The sequence below is a fragment of the Macrobrachium rosenbergii genome, chromosome 2 (genome assembly GCF_040412425.1).
Source record: "Macrobrachium rosenbergii isolate ZJJX-2024 chromosome 2, ASM4041242v1, whole genome shotgun sequence".
NCBI lineage: Eukaryota > Metazoa > Arthropoda > Malacostraca > Decapoda > Palaemonidae > Macrobrachium > Macrobrachium rosenbergii.
The window spans coordinates 39,671,019-39,695,512 of record NC_089742.1 but is presented as its reverse complement, the minus strand read 5'-3'; the positions used below and the strand labels follow the sequence as shown (position 1 = coordinate 39,695,512).

Below are 24,494 nucleotides of genomic sequence, written 5' to 3'. Positions count from 1 at the left end.
TATATATATATATATATATATATATATATATATATAATATATATATAATATAATATATATAGATATATATATATATATATATATATAATATATATAGATATATATAATATATATAGATATATATATATATATATATATATATATATATATATATATATATAAATGGTAGTGATCTACCACTGATTGATTTGAAGAGGTGTGGCCAACTTCTAAATATTATATTTGCTAGTGCAGTATACTGTATATATATTTTTTGGAGCTGGCAGTTTGTACACCTTTTTAATATTAAAGACTTATATATTTTGGTGCTGGTAAATTATAGGCTAAAATGTCTGACATGGATGAATTAAACAGGAGATGGGAGGGGGGGTTAAAGTCTGTGATAACTAACTGGTCAAAAAAGTTTGAAACCACTATTGATACTGGTGATATCAATAGTATTTCTTCACTGAGAGACTCCTTGAAGGAATATTTGCAGAAAATCCAGAAATTGGATAATGAAATATTGGATCTAACGGATTCTGGAGGACAACCTGACCAAATTATGAATCAAGCTGAATATAGCCTGAAGGCAGGCACTGAAATTCATAGACTAAACTCCTCCATCACAAGTCTTCTAGCTGTATGAGGTAGACCTAGTGCACCGATATTGCCTATTAAAAGCTAGTGCAAAGTTACTAAATTAGACCAAACATTTCGGATGGTGATGTATCGGAATGGAATTCATTTTAGTAACTTTAAGAGTATCAGTACACCAATGTACTGATTTTGAGAAAATACAGAAGTTTTACTATTTGAAGAGCAAGGCTCTGGAACTGACATCTAGTTTTAAACTAGGTGATTAATATTTGCAAGCAGTGAACTTGTTAAAGGAAACCTATGGCAGAAAAGACTAAATCAAGTTGTGTTTAGTTGGAAAACGCTTCCAAACTGAGACTCCCAAGGCAGATGCAGAATCGCTACAAGGTTTCAGAGCGCAATTTGAATGCTGGATAAGATCATTCGAAAGTGAACAGCTGCAACTGAGTGAATTGTATACCATCTTGCTCTACACCAAACTACCTAGTAGTGTTAAGTAAAATAATAAAGCGAAGGTGTGGAGACGATTGGCTTAAATTTGACACTTGTAAAAAATATCTTGAAGTAGAACTACACAATTTAAGGGCTTTTCCACAGACTGAACCAGTAAAAGCTAATACATTCACAGTATTTGCTTTTGCAGTACAACAAGGGCAATCTGTGAGACCAAAAAATACACTGGTAAGGCATAAAGAAAATACAAAGTTAAGGCAAACCGGGTTAGAGGATGTGCACTTTGCAGGGGCAATCATATATGGACAAGAGGAGGAAAGACATCACAGTGTTATATGTAATCAAAGCCAACCAAATAAGTCTCAGGTAGTTGGGGTACAAGTTGGAACACTCTTTCTGACAAATACAGGACAGAGAAATAAGAGGATTAGGAAGTCTATCTTACCTATAGCCACAATAACCTCAAAGAGTAAAAGAGGTTGCATTCTGCAAAAGAGGGGGCTGTTGGATACCAGTGCTGAGAGATCATTTATAAAGAAATCTGCTCTTGAGGGACTCCATTATAAGAGCAAGGGAGTTGAAAATATATCATTGAGAGGTTACTTCACTTCTACACCAATTAAGGAGTATGAAATGGTGAACATCGCTGTACCTCACCACGGTAGATTAATAAATATGGACTGTATAGTGGTAGACGAGCTACCAGAATATACAAAGAAATTTAACGTTAAGAAGACCATGAGGTTGTTGTGTAGAACGAAGATCAGCTTGGCTGATAAAGATTTTGATCTACCTGTAGAGAAACACTCGCCTATAGAATTATTAACCCTTAAGCGCCCGACTGCGTAACATCGTCGACTAAAATTGTCTGTTGGGTGCGAGTGGACGTACCGTCGTCGACTTAAAAATTTCAACCTTGGTCAATTTTTCGACCAAAATGGTCGAAAAACGCAATTATAGCTCAAACTCTTACATTCTAGTAATGTTCAATCATTTACCTTCATTTTGCAACAAATTTGGAAGTCTCTAGCACAATGCTTCGATTTATGGTGAATTTTTTAAAAACTTTTCCTTGCGCCCGTAGCGGTAACTCTTAAAAATTCAGAAATTCTTTTCGTCATTTTGTCGTAAGTTTTGCACTGTTTTATATTAGCCGTTACATAAAAGTTTTATGTATGAAAATGTGCGCAATTTCATGTAAATACAGCAACATACAACCCATAGTTGTAGCTTTTATCAGTTTGGAAATATTTTCATATAAAGCCGATAACTGCCAAAATTTCAACCTTCGGTCAACTTTAACTAATTTAAATGCAGTCATAAAAAACGCAATTGTAAGCTAAAACTCTTACATTCTAGTAATATTCAATCATTTACCTTCATTTTGCAACAAACTGAAGTCTCTGCTTCTAATATTTCGAATCATGTTTGAATTTTGAAAAAAACTTTTTCCTTATGTCCGTGCCAGAAATTCTTTTCATCACGTTATCGTAATGTTTACCCGTTTTATATTAGTTATTTACATAAAGTTTTATATATGGAAATGTGTGCAATTTCGTAGAATACAACAGAAAATAACTCATGGTTGTAGCTTTATCAGTTTTGAAATATTTTCATATAAATCCGATAACTGCAAAATTTCAACCTTGGTCAACTTTAACTTTCGACGAAATGGTAAAACATAATTATAAGCTAAAACTCTTACATTCTAGTAATATTCAATCATGTACTTTCATTTTTGCAACAAACTGGAGTCTAGCACAATATTTTCGTTTTATGGTGAATTTCTGAAAAAAAAAAAAAAAACTTTTTCCTTCGTCCGGCGATAACTCTGCGAACATCTCAGAAATTCTTTAAATCACGTTTAGCCGTAATGTTTGCATCGTTTACATTAGTCATTACATAAACTTTTATATATGAAAATGTGTGCAATTTCATGTAGAATACAACAGAAAATAGCTCATGGTTGTAGCTTTCATCAGTTTAAATATTTTCACATAAATCTCGATGCACTGCCAAAATTTCAACCTTAGTCAACTTTAACTCAATCGAAATGATTGAAAAACGCAATTGTGTTTTAGCTAAAACTCTTACATTCTAGTAATATTCAATAATTTACCTTCATTTTGCAATAAATTGGAAGTCTCTAGCACAATATTTTCGATTTATGGTGAATTTTAAAAAAACTTTTTCCTTACGTCTGCTCAGTAACCTCGGCCAACATCTCAGAAATTCTTTCAAATCACGTTGTAAGTAATGTTTGCACCGTTTATATTAGTCGTTACATAAAGTTTTATATGTAAAATGAGCAATTTCATGTACAATACAACAGAAAATAACTCATGGTTGTAGCTTTTATCAGTTTTGAAATATTTTCATATAAATCTCGATAAATAGAAAAATTCTACTTTCGGTCAACTTTAACTTGACCGAAATGGTCAAAACTGCAATTGTAAGCTAAAACACTTACAGTCTAGTAATATTCAATCAATTAGCTTCATTTTTCAACAAACGTAAAGTCTCTGGCACAATATTTTGATTTATGGTGAATTTTAAAAAAACATTTTTTTACGTCCATGCATTACTTAATTCATGCATCATTTGTGATAATATTTTCTCTGTGTTGCTTTGATCGTTTACAATTTTATTTATATACCAAAATCATCGCAATTTAGTGTACAATACAAGGAAAAAAATAACCCGTTAGCTTTAACCGTTTTTTGCTCAGCGCTTTGTATAAAATTATATATGAAATTTTTTTTTCGCGACTATTCATATATTTCAATATTTATACATGATGATATTTTTTCATTTCTGATGGTTGCATACTAAACTTCAGGCAATGACAAAAAAAGGGAGCCAAAAATGAACTCTCAATCTTAAAAACTAAGCGTGCTGTGATTTTTAAAAAAAAACTTTTTTTCCGCTTCGGCGCTAACTCCCGAACGCCGCCAGCATACGGGAGACGTTTTTGTAAATAGAGGCTCAGTGTTTAAGGGTTAATAGGGGCTGACAATGTGTATAACATTTTACATCCAGGGTTTAGGAATTTTGAAAATTTAGTATTGCTACCAACCATATCTGGTTATGTAGTGAGCAGAACATGTAGTTCTCCTACCAAGGAGACTCATGTTTCCATTTTAAAACTGGCAGTGGAAACCAACGACATAACTACTGCTGAAGGGCTACTCATTTAAAGGATCCATGGGAATATCTTGAAACTTTATGGAGATTAGATCATTTAGGTACTGACTGCAGTGAGATACCAGAACAGGAACGGAAAGTATTGGAGAACTGTGAAAGTACTGTAACTTATTCTGAAATTGACAAACAATATGTTGTGGCATTGCCTTGGAAAGGTAATAAATGGAGATTAACTTCCAACTTTGGGTTGGCTTTACAGATTAAAGCAACAGTGTGTCAAGTTTTGGAAGGACATTCAGTATCTAGAACACTACCAGAAAGATCCATAGAGAGAGAGAGTGGAATATTTTAAAACTGGGGAAGACTGTCATTTCTTGGCACATGGTGTTAAAAAGGACAGTGCAACAACCCCTATTAGGATAGTATTTGACTGTTCGGTCAGACAGGGAAAAGTGGGTTAAGCTTGAACGACTGTTTGTGGACGGGACCACATATAACAGCTGACCTACTCAAAGTTCTACTGAAGTTTAAAACAAAATGGTTTGCCTGTATTAGTGACATAGAGAAGGCACTTTTAATGGTGCAACTTAGGGAAGAAGATAGACATACTAGATTTTTATGGTTGGGAGATCCAACAGACCCTAACAGTAAATTGTTGGTGCATAGGTTTTGAGTTGTTTTTTTTTGGAAGCTACATGTTCTCTCTTTCTGCTGAATACAACAATTAAGAAACACCTATCTACGATAAAAGAAGACGTAAAAAGGATAAAAAGAGGACTATATGTAGATAATTTGCAGTTCACCAGCAATAATGATGATGAACTGGTAAATTTTTTCTTTGAAGCAAATAAGATATTTGTGTAGGCACATTTATATCTTAAGGAATGGACGAGTAATAATGACTCACTGCACACTATTGCTAGAGTATATGAGACTAGTGCCAGAGAACAAACAACTCATAAGGTCTTAGGTCTGAACTGGGAGCGAGAGAAAGATACCCTGACATTACATCCAGCCAGACTAAGATAGAATTTTTAAGAACTGTTGCACAGATTTACAATCTATTGGGAGTACTTCTACCTGTTACTATTAGGGCAGAATTTGTGGAAGCAACAACTGGATTGGGATGAACAACTCCCAGACCCATTACAGAAATAGTGGGTTGAGTTATCCAAAAACTTGGAAAAATGTGATATTTCCTTTCCTAAGAATACCAGCCTAGGAGAGGGGGACTCCTTACACATATTCTGCGAAGCCAGTGAGTTAGCATTGGTTGTGTACCCTATAGAGTTAAGAACGAAAACTTATTTAATGATGGCAAAGGCAAGAGTAGCTACCCATTAAAGAATTAACTGTTCCAAAATTTGAGTTGATGGCACTGTTGCTAGCAGCAAGAATGGCCAAATTTATTAAAGAATCCTATGAGAAGGATGAATTTGCTGAACTGTTCATTTGGTCGGACAGAAAAGTCGCCCTGAGTTGGCTAGTATTGAAAAATGTTCTCCCTGTATGTGAAAAATACAGGAAATAAACCCTTTAACTCCAGAGGTGGTCTTGTCCTGTGCCCACTGATGTTAATCCAAGTGACTGGTTGACACGTGGGAAAAGGACAGAAATGACCTTGGATATTCTTTCTGGTGGGAGGGACCTCCTTGGTTAAAAATTCCTACTGGCCAATAAATAGGTCATGGGTTGATGGATCACTTGTGCAGAGTAGGGAAGAGAACATTTTGGTCAGTACTATTGGGACAACCTGAATGGTGATACTCACTTACTGAATTGGGAAAGATTCAGCAAGGTTAAAAAGGTCTATAGGACCACAGCGTGGATCCTACGATTTTTGAATAATTGTAGGAGTTCAACCAATATGAAGAAACATGGTGAACTGACCTTGGAAGAACCAAGAGGCAAGGAATAAGACTATTGCCCTCATGCAAACAGAATTTTTGCAAGAGGAACACAAGAATTTGATGAGTGGGTAAGAAAACCACAACTAGCCCTCATACACGAGTTGAATCTTTACCTGGACAATGGGGTAATAAGGTGTAAGGGTAGATTAGAACACGCAGTGTTACCCGAAGCTGCGAAGTTTCCTATACTACTGCCAAAGAGTTGCTATGTTACTTGGATAATTATTAAAGAACATCATTGTGCTAATGCTCATATGGGTGTGAATGCAACTGTGGCAAGTGTCAGGCAGGAGTTCTGGATCCCACAGATAAGGCAACTAAGAGTATGTTACACCAATGTGTTATTTGTAGGAGAACGCAGGGGAGACCGTATAGGTCCAATATAGTTCCTCCATTACCTGAGTTCAGGGTGCAATGTAAGCAACTTTTTAATACCACAAGCGTGGACTACACCGGCGCATTATGGGTTAAGGGAAAGGGACAGAGCCCTGAGGAGGCTTATATCACTTTATTTACATGCCCGATATCCAGAAGCATACATGTGGAACTAGTTGATAACCAGTCCTGCGACTCGTTCCTATTCAGTTTTAGAAAGTTCTGCAGCAGAAGAGGTTTCCCAGCACTCATGCTGAGTGACAACGCCACCATATTTGTAGCAGCATCAGAATATCTTAAGACCATGTCGCAGAATCCCAGGGTAAAGGAACATCTGTTAGATATAAAGTGTAACTGGAAGTTCATTCCAGTGAGGGCACCGTGGTTTGGTGCTATATGGGAAAGGCTTATAGGGCTTCTTAAGTCATGCCTAAAAAAGATAGTAGGCCAAGCCTTACTCAGGTTTGAAGAATTGACCTGTATACTGGTAGAACTAGAAGGAATTATCAATGACAGACCATTAAGTTACACGTCCGGGGATTTGAATCAACTGGAAATTTTAACCCCTAACCATTTGATTCTTGAAAGAAAGCTCAAGTCCTTCCCAAGAGGAGGAGTAAATTGGGAAGAGATCTCCGGTGACCCTACCTAAGGATGGATTGAGTTCACCGAGGAAAGATTCCTGTATGTATCCCGGTCATGCGACAACCTGTGGGAAAGATGGGAGAGGGAGTATATTAACATTAAGAGATACTATCACGTAGGAACGATGCATGGCTCTTGGCCCAGGATAGGGGAAGTAATCCTCATTCCTGACGAGGGGCCAAGGAACAAGTGGAAGATGGGTCAAGTGATCGAGTTACATATGGGGTGAGACAAGGTCCCAAGAGTGGCTACTATAAAAATGGCCCATAGCCAGCTCATGAGACCTGTAATTAAGTTATACCCCTTAGAGCTGTGGCAGGAGATAAGGTAAGTTTATCCTCCGACACAGGACATTCAGTTAAGCACAAGCCTGAGCAGAAGGACTGTTCAAATAGCTGCAGAAGCCAGAAAGGCACTGATAAGAACAGGACTATTGTAAATAATGTAGGCATAAATTTTTCTTGTGGGGGAGTATGCTGAAACTTCAACAAGAGAGACTGTACTTTTCCACAAGTTGTGGTATAGTTTTATGTATTCTAAATTTATGTAAAGTGGAAATGAATATTATGTAGAAGAAGGATATTAATGTTTTGTTGTGTTTGTATTTAGTTGTCAGAAGCATTGTGTTTGGCTGTTTCGCATATTTGTTTGTAAGTATACATGTAATAATGCTTAAGCATCGGTCATCAGCTGTTTGTTGGTTCGGCTGTAGTCGAACGCCTGGTGTTGGTTGGTGACAGTCGTGAAGTCTGTCTCTTTACAGCCCCGGTGCAGTGTAGCTGTATCTAGGAAGGACTCAGGAAATGCAGCCATAGTTATCGGTGCTTTCAAATCCACTTCAGTATTCCTTTTCATCTTAAAAGTTCATTTAGGGAGATTTCCTTTAGGAGATATGCATATCTAAATGTAAGGAGAATTTCTAGGAGTGTGCTTTGGATGAGGGTTACAAAGTAGAGATTGTGCACATGCCAATCTCAGTCTCAATTCATGCTAAGAATATCAAATGAGCCATTTGAACTAACAGTAAGTTTGTACCATTTATGTCTTAGATAATATACACAACACAATATGGTTTTGATTGTGAGTTAGAATAATACAGTTGAAGTAATCTGGGTGTCACAGCATAAAACTTAGGCTACAATTAGCTTAGTAAATTTCACACTGTTTAGGTTATATGATCACTTTATGATTTGAAATGCTATACTTGTTCTGAATGAGTCGGGATAATATTGTAACCATGGCACTACCTTGGTGTTGTTACTATCAAAGGAGTGCCTATTTGGACACTGAGACTCCTGAAACTATCTTAAGATCCACATAATATTCTCTCCTTGGATTGTGGATCAACTGGCGATTACAGTAGCAGCCGCTACTGCTTACATCTCCCACTCCTCACAGGATGAGTGTAACTACATCAAGTCAGAAGAAATGGAGCTCCTACACACTGCTTCTTGACCGAGTAGGAACCAAAAACAAGTTGTCAAAACTTCGTTTGGAGGTATTGTTGACCTCCTGACTTAAATCATGGATGCGAAGCCGAACTTGTCTGTTATACATTCATCATCCTGGAGTGCGACTGGTTGACCGCTGTGCTGAGTGTGCTACTGCAAATCCGTGCACCCGCACCACCAATGGAATGTGTCTGGTTGACCGCTGTGCTGAGTGTGCTACTGCAAACCCGTGCACCTGCACCACCAATGGAATGTGTCTGGTTGACCGCTGTGCTGAGTGTGCTACTGCAAACCCAAGCACCCGCACCACCAATGGAATGTGTCTGGTTGACCGCTGTGCTGAGTGTGCTACTGCAAACCTGTGCACCCGCACCGCTAATGGAATGTGCCTGGTTGACCGTTGTGCCGAGTGTGCTACTGCAAACCTGTGTACCTGCACCGCCAATGGAATGTGTCTGGTTGGCCGCTGTGCTGAGTGTGCTACTGCAAACCTGTGTACCCGCACCGCCAATGGAATGTGTCTGGTTGGCCGCTATGCTGAGTGTGCTACTGCATACCTGTGCACCCACTGAATCAGCGAATACTGAACTGTGAATAGGCGGGGGTTGGCTGTATTCCAAAACCACTCCAGTATAGAAACTGAATAAAAAGGTCCCACCTCAAAAAAATTCAATAATACTATATAACTGAAAAACCACACAGCTATATGTAATTGTAGCATACCAAATTTGTAAAATGTACCATGACAGACTGATTGAAAATGGCAGAATTGGAACTGAAAGTGAGAAATTTGAATGAACTATCCCAAAAGAGTCAGCATACACACAGTCCTAATCATAATCATTAGAATTAATACTGAACCAGAACAAGCAACCACAAAAATAATACAGGAACCAAACTTTATAGAAAAAGGTCACTCCTGATCCAATTAAAGAAATGATCCTTAAAGAAAACAATAAAAAAAGATACTACAAAGTGGTCTGCCACCAAAAGCAAAGCAATCATAATATACACAACCAATCTATGAGACCAAAAATACAGTACCATATTTACTACTAATGACACAAGTAAATAAGCAATCGTTTGAGACAGCTAACACACATTACCGTACTGTACTTATAACTAGTAATTATTTCAGTTTTTATCACAACACTGTCAGCTCACACTACTTATAAATACTACTCTGAACCAACCTAGTAATTCTATTTTTATCACTACACTATCACCAATACAAATGGTTTTAGGCCTGAGTAAAATAGATGGGCTTATATTTATGCAAGAAAATAAACACATAATTTCAGAGTTTCTCAAATACCGAATCCTCACTGTAGAAAGTTCATGCAATTTTACGTTTAATTTGTTCAAGACTACTTGAATTCATCTTGGCATGTTCCAACAACAATCAACTATGCTGATTATATATAAGGAGCTTGAAATATTAAAAAATGTATTAAAATTTCAAAATGCATACAAAAGGGAATAAATTGGATACCAAAGATCTACACAAGTCTTACATTTTCTATATTTAAAAATCTTGAACCTTATGCATAAGCTTCTTTACAAACGTAACTATGAAAATAACTGGCATCAACAATGGTGTTTTAAAAATATAACAAGTACATCTAAATTTCAATTGTGCTAAAATATCTAGGAACTAAACAATCTGAGTAAAGAAGTAAAAAAATAAAAATTTTACTAATATTAAAAAAATTAAGAATAAAAATATTAATCACCTTCTATATGTTATTAAATATCTAAAATTAACAAAAACTTATTCACACTTTATTATTTAATGCATAATATATTAGGCAAATGATGACTTAGCTTATAACTCTTGCATAAAATATTCTGGCCTAAAATTACATTAAACAACTGTAAATCCTGTAATCCAAAACCACTAGAATAAAGTTGGAAACTACATAAAGTATCACCACCCAGCATACTTAAAATCTTTCAAGGAAAAAATGACACATTCCTCTATACTATACCTGGCATAAGTACACATAACAGAAAACTGTGCTTATAACCATATATGAGTAGTTCTCTAGATAAGAATCTGCATTCATAAAAAGTTATATTTGGTTTACTAGATTCTTTGGTATAAATCTTCCTCTGAAAATTCTCTTAAGTGATACAACTTTTACCATCTCAAAGAACATAATGAACTTCAATCAAAATTTAACTCACTAATGAGGTAAGAAACATTAACAAGAGCTTGATTTCTCTTTGTATCTGCCTTCCTTTCATACATGTAGAAAAAATATGCCAAATCACCCTCCAATTAAAGAGAATTACCAGTATGTTAGCCTGTGATCATATGTAAATACAAACTGAAGTAAATCTAACTCAACAATACTTAAAAGAAGATGTTCATATGTACAATAAATCTACTGTCATAGCACTACTCTATACAGTATTATAATATGGACATTACTCATTAAAAAGGTACAGCTATTGGTAACACTAAAATATTATCCCTGACCAACCTGCTGAAAACTCATCAAATATGGCCTTAATTGACTGGAATCATTGTGGCAACAAAGACAACTTAATGAATGGTGGTGTGGAGGCAACACAGAGGCATGCTGATTACAAACATTTTCAGGAGATAATCAAGACAATTACAGTACTTGATTGTTGAAAGATGGCTAAGGCCACTAGGCACCTGGATATTCTCTTAAAAAAAACCAGGTAATAAGTGACAACTTGGAACTTTCATTGTGGATGACGAGATCTGACGATACCATTAAATTTATAACTATACCAATCATTATAATAATACTCGAGTCACATTCCTTCTGCTTACAAATGCTATTGGCAATACACTGACATACTTCTCTCAACCATTTTTTTTATGTAAAATTTTATCTCTACTGAAAGGTGGATTTTCAGCTTTTCTTCCAATCAAATATTCCACTCCTATTTCATCTATTCTCTGGTAAGGAGATTCTCATTCAGAGAATGAAATGTCTAGCTTACAGGGTGCTTCTCAACTTACTTCCAATGTCCTATGATTGGCTAATTTACCTACTCAAGGTTTCACAAAGTCTATGAGATGCACAGAGTGAGCACAAATGAGGGACTTCATTTAAACCTGAAATTTCCAAAAGGATTTTATGGCTTAATTGCCATGATATTAGCTTTACTCTTGGTAGCACAGATGGCTTAATGAATGTACAAAGAATGGAGTAAAGTCAAAGTATAAACAGCCCCATCATCAGTTAGCTTTAGAAAACAGGTTGTCTTAGAAAGATGAAAATGACCTTCATATAATGAGTAGACTCACTGGTCTAGATCATTATTATGGATCACATGATTTTATTTTCTGGAAGGGTAAATCTCCACTAACAGATCATCTATCCATTTCTATACCTAGGCTTCAGTTTCTGGACCAGTTCCTTTCATCTTGATCCTTTTTACCTTGTTTAAGGTCTTCTTACTTTTTCCACAAACTATGTACAACAACATAAAAAATTGACACAATAGATTAAACAGCCAAATTTTCCAAAATGCCACATATCTCTCGATAAAAATCAAGCCTAAGATAAAACTCAACTTTAAGTGCATCACTAATATGAGTATTTACATTACTTAACTGCTATAGCACCTTTCTTTACTAAAAAGCTGAAATTTCTAAAGTCGTAACTTTAGATGAAAATTAAGAACCATTTCCACTCAACACTAATTCATACTGAAAATTCTCAACACTTACCATTGAAAACTTTCAGTGCTGCAGAGATCAAACAATGTCAACCTTATGAGAATTAAAAACCCATAATCACTTGAATCACACTCAGGACTGGTGAAAAATGCTGAATTAATAGTGCAAAACATCTATCCACTTGAAGAAATCTTGAATCTTTGATTAACAGGAGAACAATGTGTTGCATGCACAGTGGTTGGTTACCCTAAACACCTGAAAAAAAAATGAAAGATACAATACATTTCAAGTCCAGAAGGTGAAATTATTTTTCCAATCTGCCAGTTTCTGGGGAAAGCATGGATTTCACATCTACCTACTCAGGGCTGCATCACAGCAGGAGGGATTTATTCTTTTCCTCATTCTTACTCATTACATATACTATTTCAATATACTGTACTGTATAAGAGCAGTGAACTAAATAATATTAACAGCACAGACCTAAAAATAACCAAAATGGTACATATACAGACTCTAAAATCAAAATACAAAATCACTGTACTTTACTGACTTTACCCAGAGGAATTAAGTGTAGTTAAGTCGAACAGACAAGTAAAAGTGGCTAACACGTCTGAATCACATAATCATATGACAGTTGAGCAGTGATGTACTATATTGAATGGAGGAAAGGGGAGTCTCCTTATGAGTTATGATACACATCTGAGATGAGGACCCATCTGGGGTAACAAGACATAGAAGTCATTAGAGAATCAATAAAATAGTGTATGGAGGTTTGCATACTTTATGGGTAAACAAAACTGAACAAAACTATTCTCATTCATCATGATGAGTTGAAAAGGACTACACTCATCAAACTACATCACAATAATAATAAAGATGATGGGTTATCATGGCTAAGAAAATGGTTCAACTGGCTTACTAAAATGGATAAATGCATTCTATGCTCTACAGAATAACAGAAAAAAAGGGTTTGGGGATTTCCATTGATTGCATCTGTGAACCAGGTATGACAAATATAAAATAGAACACATAAATATTACAGAAAAAGACAGAATTGGCCTGAAATATGAAAGAATACTGTAATTACACTGTAAGTATGTTTAACTTTTATATCTAAATATACTGCAAGAGTACAGTAGTCTGCATTTTAAAAAACTAAGACAAACTACAAAACATGCAATTTTTTTATCAATCCAGTGATAAACTTACCCCACACATCTTTTTCTTCAGGCAGGACGCAAGAGCAAAGATGTCACAATTGAGATAAACCTATCTCGCATCTTCAGTTTAAACCATTCATACCACTGGGATACACGAAGTCGCCGGAGAGCTTTGTACTGTTTGCTGTATCTGAAATGGCAAGTGAGAAACAATCAAGATGATGATGATCTGAATACAGTATAGAACAAATGCACAAAAAATACAAAGTAGAACCAATTAATCAGAGAACGTATAGACTGGCAACCAAAATATGGAGTAAACTAGTCCAATACAATGGAGAATTAAAGGAGGAAACAGAAGCAGAACAGAGAAACTATCCAAACAATACAGACCACAGATGGTGGAGAAGAGTATCTTCATACTTTCATTGTGATGAACCTCAACCATTATACTATTAGGAAATGACAAAATCATTATTATAACCATTAATATTGAGGTTAAAATACGAAAAATTGCAACTTTATCTGAATAGAATTATACTATTAAGAAATAAAATGTAAAATATATAATCTGTACAATTCACTATGTCAATATAGTGCAAAATCATTTTTGTAATATGTTAATATTAAGGCCATACTAAGAAAAATTGTACCTTTATCTAAATAAAATTGTGGCCAAACACACTTTACATTACTCTTACTAATACTTAACTTTCTAAACTATTCTTACCATGGTTAGCTAGCTAACTTTACCCTTTATTCTTCTTTCACCCATCTACTTACCAGCTAAAAAAAAATGGCAAGGTGAATATTAGCAAAAATATAAATTAAATAATAAAGCTAATTCACTTTAGGTTATAGACAATCTTTATAACCACAACAATATCACATTAAATCATCTCAGTGACCGCACTATAGCAGAAAATATTACACTATGAATATTCAACAGCCATATCTGCCAACTGATGCTTACCTTTTTTCTTTGGCCAAAATTTTTGGAAGCTGTTCCCAGGATTTAACCCAGATTACTGGTGGACCATGTTTTTTCAGCAGTCTCCATGGTTTGGCATCACAATTTCCTGGGGTTGTTATGTCTTCTATCACAGGTGTGCTTCCAGCTGATAGTGCTTCATAAACCCTATTTGGAAAATTTTGTAAGTACAGTAGAACTTAATTAGTTTGCATAAAAAGACTAAAGTGCATCCAGAGCACTTGAAGAAGTCATTTATATTTCAATTTATTTAACATACTTGTATGTGTATCAACTCTGCTCTTTTAATCATCAAATCCTCCCACTATCAATTAGCTTCAATATGACTACAGGTAGCGTTTGTTGTTTGCCTCAACAACAAGCCATTTAAAAGCGATTCTCAAAGAAATTATACTGACCAAAGCACAAAGTCTGGTGTTTTATTTACTCTAAGAGCTGCCACAGCTAAAGGAACAAAAATTACATAATTTCTAAATGACAACTAGGGAAAAAGACAAAACCAAGAATTCTGCTGTACCTTCCAATTAGACTGATATGTAAATAAGAGTAAGAAACTTTTAAAAGTAAAAATTCATTTCCCACCAATATATGGACTTTGGGACCTCATAATAACACAGCAAAATAACCTTTTTAACAGTAGATACATCAAATCTAACAAGTTTTTATACAAACCTATATGTTTCAGTATTCATACCAGCTGGACACAGAGTCAAATCTGACTGCAAAAGAGATTCAACATAGTCCTTCATGGATTCTGGTGTCTCATTTGGCAGCCAGCTAGACAAACGGTGAGAGAGAGAGAGAGAGAGAGAATGATTAGCCTCAAACATACAACTATACTATGTGGTTAAGGGTAAAAAATAGGAGTATGAAACACATTTCAAATACTGTACTATAATCAAGTGTGAGGTCAGCACACGTCGATTTCCACCCATTCCAAATATGAAAGGCATCATTTACAAATTTCAAATTATTGGGATATATGCAGAAGCAATAAATCTAATATCAAATGCAAAAGGAAGGTCTCACAGGAAAGGAAGCAACACAACGTCATTATATCCCACAATGTCAGGGCTTACTTGGTTGCTGGTGGGCAGAAACATACAATGAGATTGCAATGAACATCCATGTCAGTCCCACTAGGGTAGATAACGTTACTTAACATTCATTTGCCTCTTCTAGCAACTATAAAAATAATAAAAAGATACAAACTCAAGAAGGTTCAATACTGTACACTGAAATGTTAATATATGTGATTTTGTCATATTTTCAACACTCCCTCACACTTGCAAATGCATTTCTTTCGCATGCATGTTTAAAACAAAAAATTAAAACTAAAGACACTAAATGTACGATAAATATTCTCAGACCCTTTCACAAGCAATTTTAATGCTGCTTAATGTTACAAACTGTGTGCAAGGAATATTGCCAACAGAGGCACTCTCTGAGATAAGGCAACAATAAGAGCAGTTCCAGGCAAAAAATTAAAAAGTTTAATTTTTGCTGATCTTGAGAAGACAATTCCTCAGAATGGAAAGAGAAACCCACAAGATTCCTGTGTATAACTTGTTTACTTGTAAATATTTACATGTTACTTTTAAACTCAAGTACTTTCAGGTCCTAACTGTGACCCTTTTTCAAGAGATGAGGTAGTAAGGCTGGTTCAAGGCCCAGCACCTGAAAGTACTAGAGTTTAAAAGTAACATGTAAATATTTACAAGTAAACAAGTTATACACAGGAATCTTGTGGGTTTCTCTTTTCATCTTCAGAAGAAAACTGAAAGAAGTTTTTGTTTGATTCCTCAGAATACTACATAAATCCTATTTTTTCATACAAACCCACCCATTAAACATACATTTACTTACATCTATGTCCCAAATATTCCCAGGTTCACAAGCCTTTTATCTCAGGTACAAAGTCTCACAAAGCCTAAATTACTATTTAGGTAGGATGCTGAGACACTTAAAGCCCCAGTGCTTGTGCATGCCTGAAGGATCCAGTGGCATTGTTGGGGACTGCAAAGAGTCATGAACTAAATCTCTGGTAGCTTAAAAGTGGGGTTAAAAACAATGCTATTAAAAACAATGCTATGTAGTAAAGAAAGGTTCTTGTACCAGGTAGGTCTTACAGAACAAGAAAAGAACTATACTTACAAGCCACATGAAACATAGTAATTATTAACTTAGGCAGTCTACATCTTCTTAAAATGCCATGAATGAGAAATGAAGACAAGTTATGATAAAGTGGAAGACGAGGAGTGCCAAACTTCTTCCTCCCTTAGGTAAAACATGCCACAGCAACTGGTTACGATGTATACAAGTCCAACCAGTTAAAAGTATCACCTCCATACAAAAAGTAGCAAAGGTAGACTGGCATTGCCAGGTACCTGCATATAAAGGAGGAGATAAAGACAATTCTATAAAATGCATAAAAGCTTAACAAGAATAGAGTTTTCTAACTTTGTGCACTTGCAGAAAATCACCTGCCTTAGTAAACAGCAGACTGTGCTCTTTGCAACTTGTTTCCTCCCTTAGGTCATGGAGAAAAATGGTCTGCAAAAGGTTTCAACCCTAAATTATGGTCCTCCTCAGGTAAAGTAGCCTGACTGCCTTCACTGAACAAAGCAAGAGGTACCCTTCATTATGGGGTTACACTTATGAGTGAAAATTTATCACTTAGTACAACTAAAACATCTTAAATTTATAAAAATGAGATATTAACCTTTTAAGAATAAATTTTCATTTGAATAACCTAAATAATTTTCCTCACTAAAGCAGAATGACCCTAAATATGATAAAACACTACAATGCATCAGTAGTCAAAAATATGATCATACTATACATACTTTTCTCTAACTGATATAAAGCAGCTGGCAGAAGCAAAGTCATCATTCTTCAAGAAATTGTGAAGTGCAATTCTGCTTGAATTGGGATGCAATGTTGCACGCAGATTACACACATACTTCCTTGGAGCTTCTGGTGAAATCTTCTCTTCTTCAATAACAGGGAACTGTCTGTACCTATGAGGAAAAGACATAACTGCATTACTATACAGCCATTCCCTGACCATTTTCATCATCAGTAGCAGAAGCACCAGTATTATTACAGTATTAACACAATCAGAATATTTGACTGATGTTACCGATACATTATTCACATTTCTTACAATATTTCAAATACTGCTAAAAATCATACAGAATGTCCAAACCTAATATTACAAGGACAATGGTTATGCAATATGTTATAGAAGCACCAAAACCCATGGTAGTTATTAAGCTCAGAACTAAGAACCATGTCTGCTACAATCTATTAACTTAGCTAATTCAAGATGCTCCATGTTAGTTTTTCCAACTGCAAGGCTGGTTATAATTGAAAACCCTCCATTATCTACTTTTAACAGTGGAAATTGACCAAAATTACAATACAATAAAGGTAATATTTGGCACTTTTAGCACAAAGCTAGATAATTATCTGGATTTTAACCTTAAGTACCCCCATTAAAAAAGCTAAGATTGGATCTCTGCTATCCCACAAGACAAAATAATCAACAGTGAGAACAGGTTTCAGAAATAAACATGAATACGGTAATTTTAGTTCCTAGCAACTCTTTTCACAAAATACATGTTTAGGGGGAAGAGTGCTCATGAGGCTACGCAATGCTGTTGCAAACACTAAAAGAAAGGGGTACATTTTACATTTTATCGATTGAGAAGTACACTAATTCTGCTGAATCGAATGAATTGCACTAGCAATACTGATGCCTGTGAGCACTAAAATCTTGAACTTAACTACACAAAGAGTGTACAGAATGCATTCATGGTTGTTTGTTACCTTCCCTTCACAGTGTGGCAGTGTGCCTTCAAGAGATTTAAGTAGTTTCACTAGACCACCAAGCCAATATACTAAGCTCTCACAGGGCTGGCCCAAATGATTTTTCTTTACTAATCATAGTTTAGATTTTATACATTAAAATGATATTTTTATAATAAAATAAAGGTTTATATATACTTTACCCAGTAATTACATAGCTGTTTCTTTTTTGAATCGCAGCTTAAAATTTTTGAAATTCAGGTCAAGCTAGTGTGTTTGTTATGTGACGTGTCCCGCCCACTTTCAGGTGTAAGAGAGGTACAACATAGTAAAGAACTTCAATTTGTTTATGCCCTTATGTCCAAGTGAGGGGAGGCGGGCGGGCTCCAATCATGTAATTACTGGGTAAGTATATATAAAACTTCATTTTATTATGAAATGTCATTTTTATATAAGTAACATGGCTGATTCCCACATTGAATGGAGGTGGGAAGGTTGGACATATCTACCCCAAAACATTAATAGTAATGAGTTTGAGAACAGAAATTTGTTAACATTGAATCAATGTTGTTGAGTCTTACCTGTAGAGAGGCTACAGTAGATACTGCCTCTGGTTGGCGCTCATCTTATCCAGCATTGAGGGCCTACTACTGCAGTGGATGCTTTAGTGATGGACTAATTTCAGGGCTAGCAGTACAACAAGATGCCCCTGCCCAGGGTGCAGTACCACACAAAAAACCAGAGCAAATAGTCATCATAACCACCAAAAAACAAATTAAAAACACCAATACTCAACCATCAAAACAAAAAAGACTGGAGGGTGCTCCAAGTACATAGTACTCCCAGGCTCCCCAGAAATTCAACACCTAAGCAAGGCAAAGAGATTAAAGAAAGGACATTGCTTTCTACGTTTCCTCCCCCAACACCACACCAGCCACGTAAAAGCGGACCCAAGGTACTGCACTGATCGTAAGTAGTTCAATATCCAGCAAGTAATGTGATGCAAACACCGACTTACACTTCAAAATGTCGCTTGCACAATTGACGGAGGGATAAATTGCGCTTTGCAGTCGCAAGACGAGAACTGGGTCAACTAAAGGAGAAACAATGTCTGAGATGACACTACAATGAAGCGGTGGAGGAGCGGGCGCCAATGGGCACTCGGGGAGCATTGTAGAGATGGGAGCCAGTGACGAAACCTGATGGCAAACGGGCACCAGTGGGCGCTCATCTGCAAACGGGAGCTTGGGCGCTTTGACGCTAGTTGCTGGCCACTTGGGCACTGAATGTAGAGATGAAGGTGCTGGGTGCACTCCTGATGAAGGGGTTTCTTTATTCAGCGAAGAACATCTGCGCGCCACAAGGAACTTCGGCACCAATTTACGACCATCATCTGAAGAGGTGGAAGAGAATTGCTCCAGGCTATCCCAGTGACTGCAAGAGGAGTGCGCTGAATCCTTGCCCTTCTTACAAGGAAAAGGAGAAGAAATCTCGAAACCCACTGCACGCCTTTTCAGCGGGCATGACTTGTCCCCATAGCGCCATGAGCGCCTGGGACTAAAATCTTCAGAGCTGGAGGACATACAATGAGCACTCACTTGAAGGCCTTTCCAATGCCTTTGGTTGCAGTCTGGGATTCATCAACAGACTGACCCAAGGGGGCCACTGTTGGGGGCAGACCCCACCAACTTCTCCTTAGGCTACTCAGTTTGACCCTCCCAGGTGCTGGGAGTATGTCAGGACCTGGCCTAGGGAGAATTGGCGGACTGAACAACCACCTCCTCCACTACCACTGCACTTGCACTGGGGGCCACAGGACGCTCTGACTCACCATTACCCATTAACACTTTCACCGATGACGCTAATTTAGCGATCGATTGCACAATTAACCCAAAGCGAGTATCGATTTTATACTCTAGACTGACGATGGTGCTGGGATCAGAAACGTGAGAGCCTGGTAAAGGAGAGGGTTGCACAGGCGGAGGAGCTGGAACATAGCTCTTTGCTGTGTTGTACTTCTTCTTACACCTGAAAGTGGGCAGAGCAGGTCAGCATAACCAAACAAACTAGCGTGACCCACAATTTCAAAAATTTTAAGCTGCCTGTTAAAAGAAAATTATAGCTATGTAATTACTGGGTAAGTTACTTATATAAAATTAAGGCTTTTTAAAAATTTTACAACCGGGTTAATTGAAAATGAGATTCTGACAAAATTTCTCCAATCTATTTGTTTCCAAAACTTGACATTCATTAACTATTACATTTTGGACATTCACAAAAAAATGTGAAACTGTTGGTGTTTATCTTACATCCTGTATGTAAAGGGGTTGGACTTTGTGGGCTATTCATCAAACATCCGTGAGCCAAATGAGAGCAACCTATTCCTAGACAAGTCAAAATTAATTGTCATTCATTTTGATACGATGAATTCCATATTGCAACATTGGGCTTGATCTGTTTTAATTTGTTATCATGAAGCTCAATTTCCATATGTTATGCCATTTAATCCACATAGACAGGAATCTAACGTATTTATACATTTTTACCATCATATAATTTGTGAAGTGAAAATTTAATTTGTTGTAAAAAAAGTTTGTGAAGTGAAAATTTGTTGTAAAAAGTATTTTTCGATTACAATTCTGAAGGTATTCTATAGTGCTTCTAGACTGTCTGGAAATTTACAATTTCTGTGATGGGATATCTTTAATAATTTCAATGGCTGATTCTACTGCAAATAATCCTGTTGTTAAAACAGACACAATGTTAGACAAGGAAAAATGGTATGTTTTGTTGGGTGATAAGGCTGCAAGTCCTGCACCTGAGAAATATCTAGACCTATAATGCATGGTCTTTAATGTTCTACTGCTTGTTGTTTATGATGTTCTGTGATATATGTACAGTTTTTAGGTAAATATCAAGTGTGTACAAGTTCATTCTTTACACATAAAGACAAGTACCAGAGTGAGAACACTCAAAATCTCGTATCCTTGGGCTGGACCTACAAGAGATCAAGGCCCATTAGGCTTCCTCATGGCTTTTCGTCCATGAAAAATTACTCTCACTGGAAACCTTTTGGTTCCTAATATATCTCTGATACCTAATTATTTTTATTTGATGTTTAACCAAAAAATTCCTTCAGCAATAATTAATACGAATAATTAATACGATTTTCCTGCATATTATGCTACTCATGTAACAAATGAAAAATCCTAGCCTAGCAATTAGTATTTAATAACTGTCAGTGACAAAAACCCCTATAAAAATACATAAGAAAAGAAATTATTACGTAACTTAAAAAACAATTTTAATAAAGTAAAACATATTAAGTAAATTATAGAAGAACTTGCAACAAATTTAAAATACTGTATAGTTATACAGTGCAAAAGTTCCATAAGCCAAACAATATTGAGACCAAGAATGAAAAAAGATCATTTCCACTACTGTACTTTGGAATTCTATAGTGACTTGAACCTTTTCCCATATCTTTAATCCATGATGTAGAAATGAATGTAATCTTGGATGGTCCAGATGTCATCCCAAATATACAGGCCACATCATCAACAATGATCAATGCAAACGTCTTTTGTATCACGTTTTCAGCAAATTCTTACATACAATTTTCTTAAGAAAACGACTCAAATGAATATCAATAACTTACGTTGCTACTCCTAGGGGCCACTGATGAAAGGTTACTTGGTCCACTCGTGGGTCATCATAAGTGAGCAGCACAGATGTTACCGGTCCTTTAGGTGCCATATACTTATCAATCCAATGGTTTTCACATTTCTTTAAAATAAAATTAAAATCATCTCAGTATTTTCAAGCCTTTAAAATAGTGTCTAAGTGCCTAGTTCATTAAATATGAAAAAGCTATGCGAATCAATTCATTAAAGAAAAATTTTCATAGTTCAAAATAAAATAGTGCAAAATAGTACATTATATTAAACTAAAATTATACGACAACTGCAAGGTTGAAATGCAGCCATAAATACAAAGAAACTATTAGTTTACATTTAATTCATCACAACCCCATTAATCTGGCCTGCCCCATACCAGATGCAGTTGCCAGGTACACTGCTTCCTTCAGTGGTTTCTTACACCACGGGCTGGACACCTTTCTCTCCAAGGCAGCTGTAGCAACTGTGCCTGCCCACAGGACAACTTCTCCAAGGAGCATGGCACGTTCAACAGTCTCTGTGGACCATCCTCAGGCAGGCTGTAGCCCCTGCCCAAGTTGCATGGATCCTTCCTCCTCTGAATTGATTCATGCAGATACCTTCCAGCCATCAAAGGGGATTTTTACAGCAAACAACCAGAAAGGATAAGCTGTCATTCTCAGTGGGTTTGGGAAGTGGTTACAACTCAACTCCTTTGAAACTCAAACATTCCCCCATTATGGCATGCTAAGAAACAACCCACATGCCCCGACCTTTCAAATAACAGGAGTCCTAAGGGAGTAACTCCTCAGATGGAAGCCCGTCAATCAGAGAAGAAAACCAGGACAAGTTTCCTAATATTTGTGCAGATCGAGCACAAATATTAGGGAATTGCTCTTTCATCATGTCAGCTTCCAAATCCTCCACTGACTTCCCCTCCTTTTGGAGATAAAGCACAGCCCCTTTATCGCCTTGATGGGAAACAGTACTGAAGTCTGCTTTGCTTTCTAGGAAATATACGCACTCTAGGAGTATGAAAAATGCACGTACTGCAGAACCTTCCACCCTACCTCCACCTCAACCTCTACAGTCTCCAACCTAAGGAAGTATTCAGCATTCACAATGTCAACCAGGCAAGACCAGACTCCAAGCAACAAGGCAACATTAGACTCCTCTGGACTGATAATGAACCTACAGAGGATCTAAGGGCCTAGCAAGATCAATCCTCCTTAAGGACTGGTGTGCTTGAGAACATTGTGAGACCATAAATAAGCCATACACATGTCCATGACTAATGGGACTGTGGTGGAATAACTTGATCAGAATTGCATTTATGCACAGGAGTACACCAGACAGAAATTCATTATAAATCTAGTATCAGATTTCTTGCCTTTCTCATGCTGGATTTTAACAAACAGCCTTTGCTCTTTATGCGAAAAGCTACTTCTTATTCTGTCAAACGTTAAGTTACTTTGATGACAAAACCTTGAATAATGAAACTTAATCATTTCTTTCCAACCACTGTCTGGATGATAATTATAATAATAGCAATCTGGCAAAGTTAAAAAATGCATCACAAAAAAGTTAAGAAATATATCTCCCCTTGCAATTTAATAACATGCATATTTATTTCCATAGCAATCCCTATATAACCTCAGCAATATACAACAAATGCAAAAACTATATGCAGCTTACCTCATTTCCCAACATAAGTAAAATTGTCACTGGAGGTTTCTCCCATGTAATTAGATCATCTAGCCAAACCTTTGCATGCTCAATTTTCTCCTCTGTGCGCCCATTGACCACAAGTACCAAGTGAGTTACATCATGTGGCACTGTCTCAGGTACAATGCCAGGACCTGTTTGAAAAACACATTTATGAAAGTACTGATGGAAAAAAATGAAATAAAGTACAGCAATTTCCATTTACAATAAATTGAAAAACATAAGTAAACTGTAATGAGAAGAATCGAAGCAAGTACTCTCCTGCTTGTCACTATTTATTTGTAAGAGACTCAATTTAACTAATTTTTCATGCAACTCTCAGTTTTACAAATCAGCAAATATTTAAAACACATTTTCTGTTTCATAGCACATAAATCACTTGTTGTAAAAACTATAATTATCAGCTGGTTTTCACTTCCTGTGACAACAAACCTTAATTTTTCTGTTAAAAACCTGTTAGTATTGCAGATGCTAATTCTACAGTCCCTACAAAAACTATCTAGTCCTTTTTTTCCTCTAAGCATCCTTTGCAGTGGTGGTGCAGCTAATTACAATAGCATGGAGTACACTTAGCGACCAAAAAATATGGAATCAAAGAGTAAAATCTTTAAATAATAAATTGCAAAATGTGTCTGTATATGGTCTATGTAATAATGATACTCCATGGGTGATGAGCATCAAGTTTAGACTTGCCATCATCCAGTCCAGAGCCAAACTCCCTTACCAATTGTCTTTTAAGTATGCAGAATGAAGGTAAACCATTTTAATGTACTTAATGTTCTTTGCAGAATACTCTTGACTTCCAGCTGCATTACTTTCTGCCTGTTACATTTCATCAGCTCCCTTTCAACTCTTTTCATTTTGTTATCCAACCTCTTCAACTTCACCAATTCTCATCTCTTATTGCTTTCAGAGATTTTATAAAAGTTACCCA

The 24,494-nt window shown here is 36.3% G+C and overlaps 1 protein-coding gene across 6 annotated transcripts in view; it reads right to left on the bottom strand.

Annotated features, from left to right (window-relative positions):
- Window positions 1-24,494, bottom strand: part of LOC136845536 (ribitol-5-phosphate xylosyltransferase 1-like) — a 71,964-nt gene that overhangs the window by 27,554 nt on the left and 19,916 nt on the right. For 2 of the 6 annotated variants that reach the window (XR_010855176.1, XR_010855175.1), the window contains exons 5-11: window positions 23,531-23,694; window positions 21,838-21,965; window positions 17,216-17,389; window positions 15,042-15,146; window positions 14,352-14,516; window positions 13,428-13,568; window positions 12,270-12,473 (exon numbers count right to left, since the gene is read on the bottom strand). Coding sequence is in view for 3 of the 6 variants with exons in the window: in XM_067115720.1 (XP_066971821.1) it covers window positions 13,445-13,568; window positions 14,352-14,516; window positions 15,042-15,146; window positions 17,216-17,389; window positions 21,838-21,965; window positions 23,531-23,694 (860 nt within the window). In the remaining 3 variants the exon portion in view is untranslated. Of the gene's footprint in view, window positions 1-10,061; window positions 12,474-12,768; window positions 12,935-13,427; window positions 13,569-14,351; window positions 14,517-15,041; window positions 15,147-17,215; window positions 17,390-21,837; window positions 21,966-23,530; window positions 23,695-24,494 lie in introns of those variants that run through there. The other 4 variants (XM_067115720.1, XM_067115736.1, XR_010855177.1 and 1 more) reach the window with 3 other exon arrangements.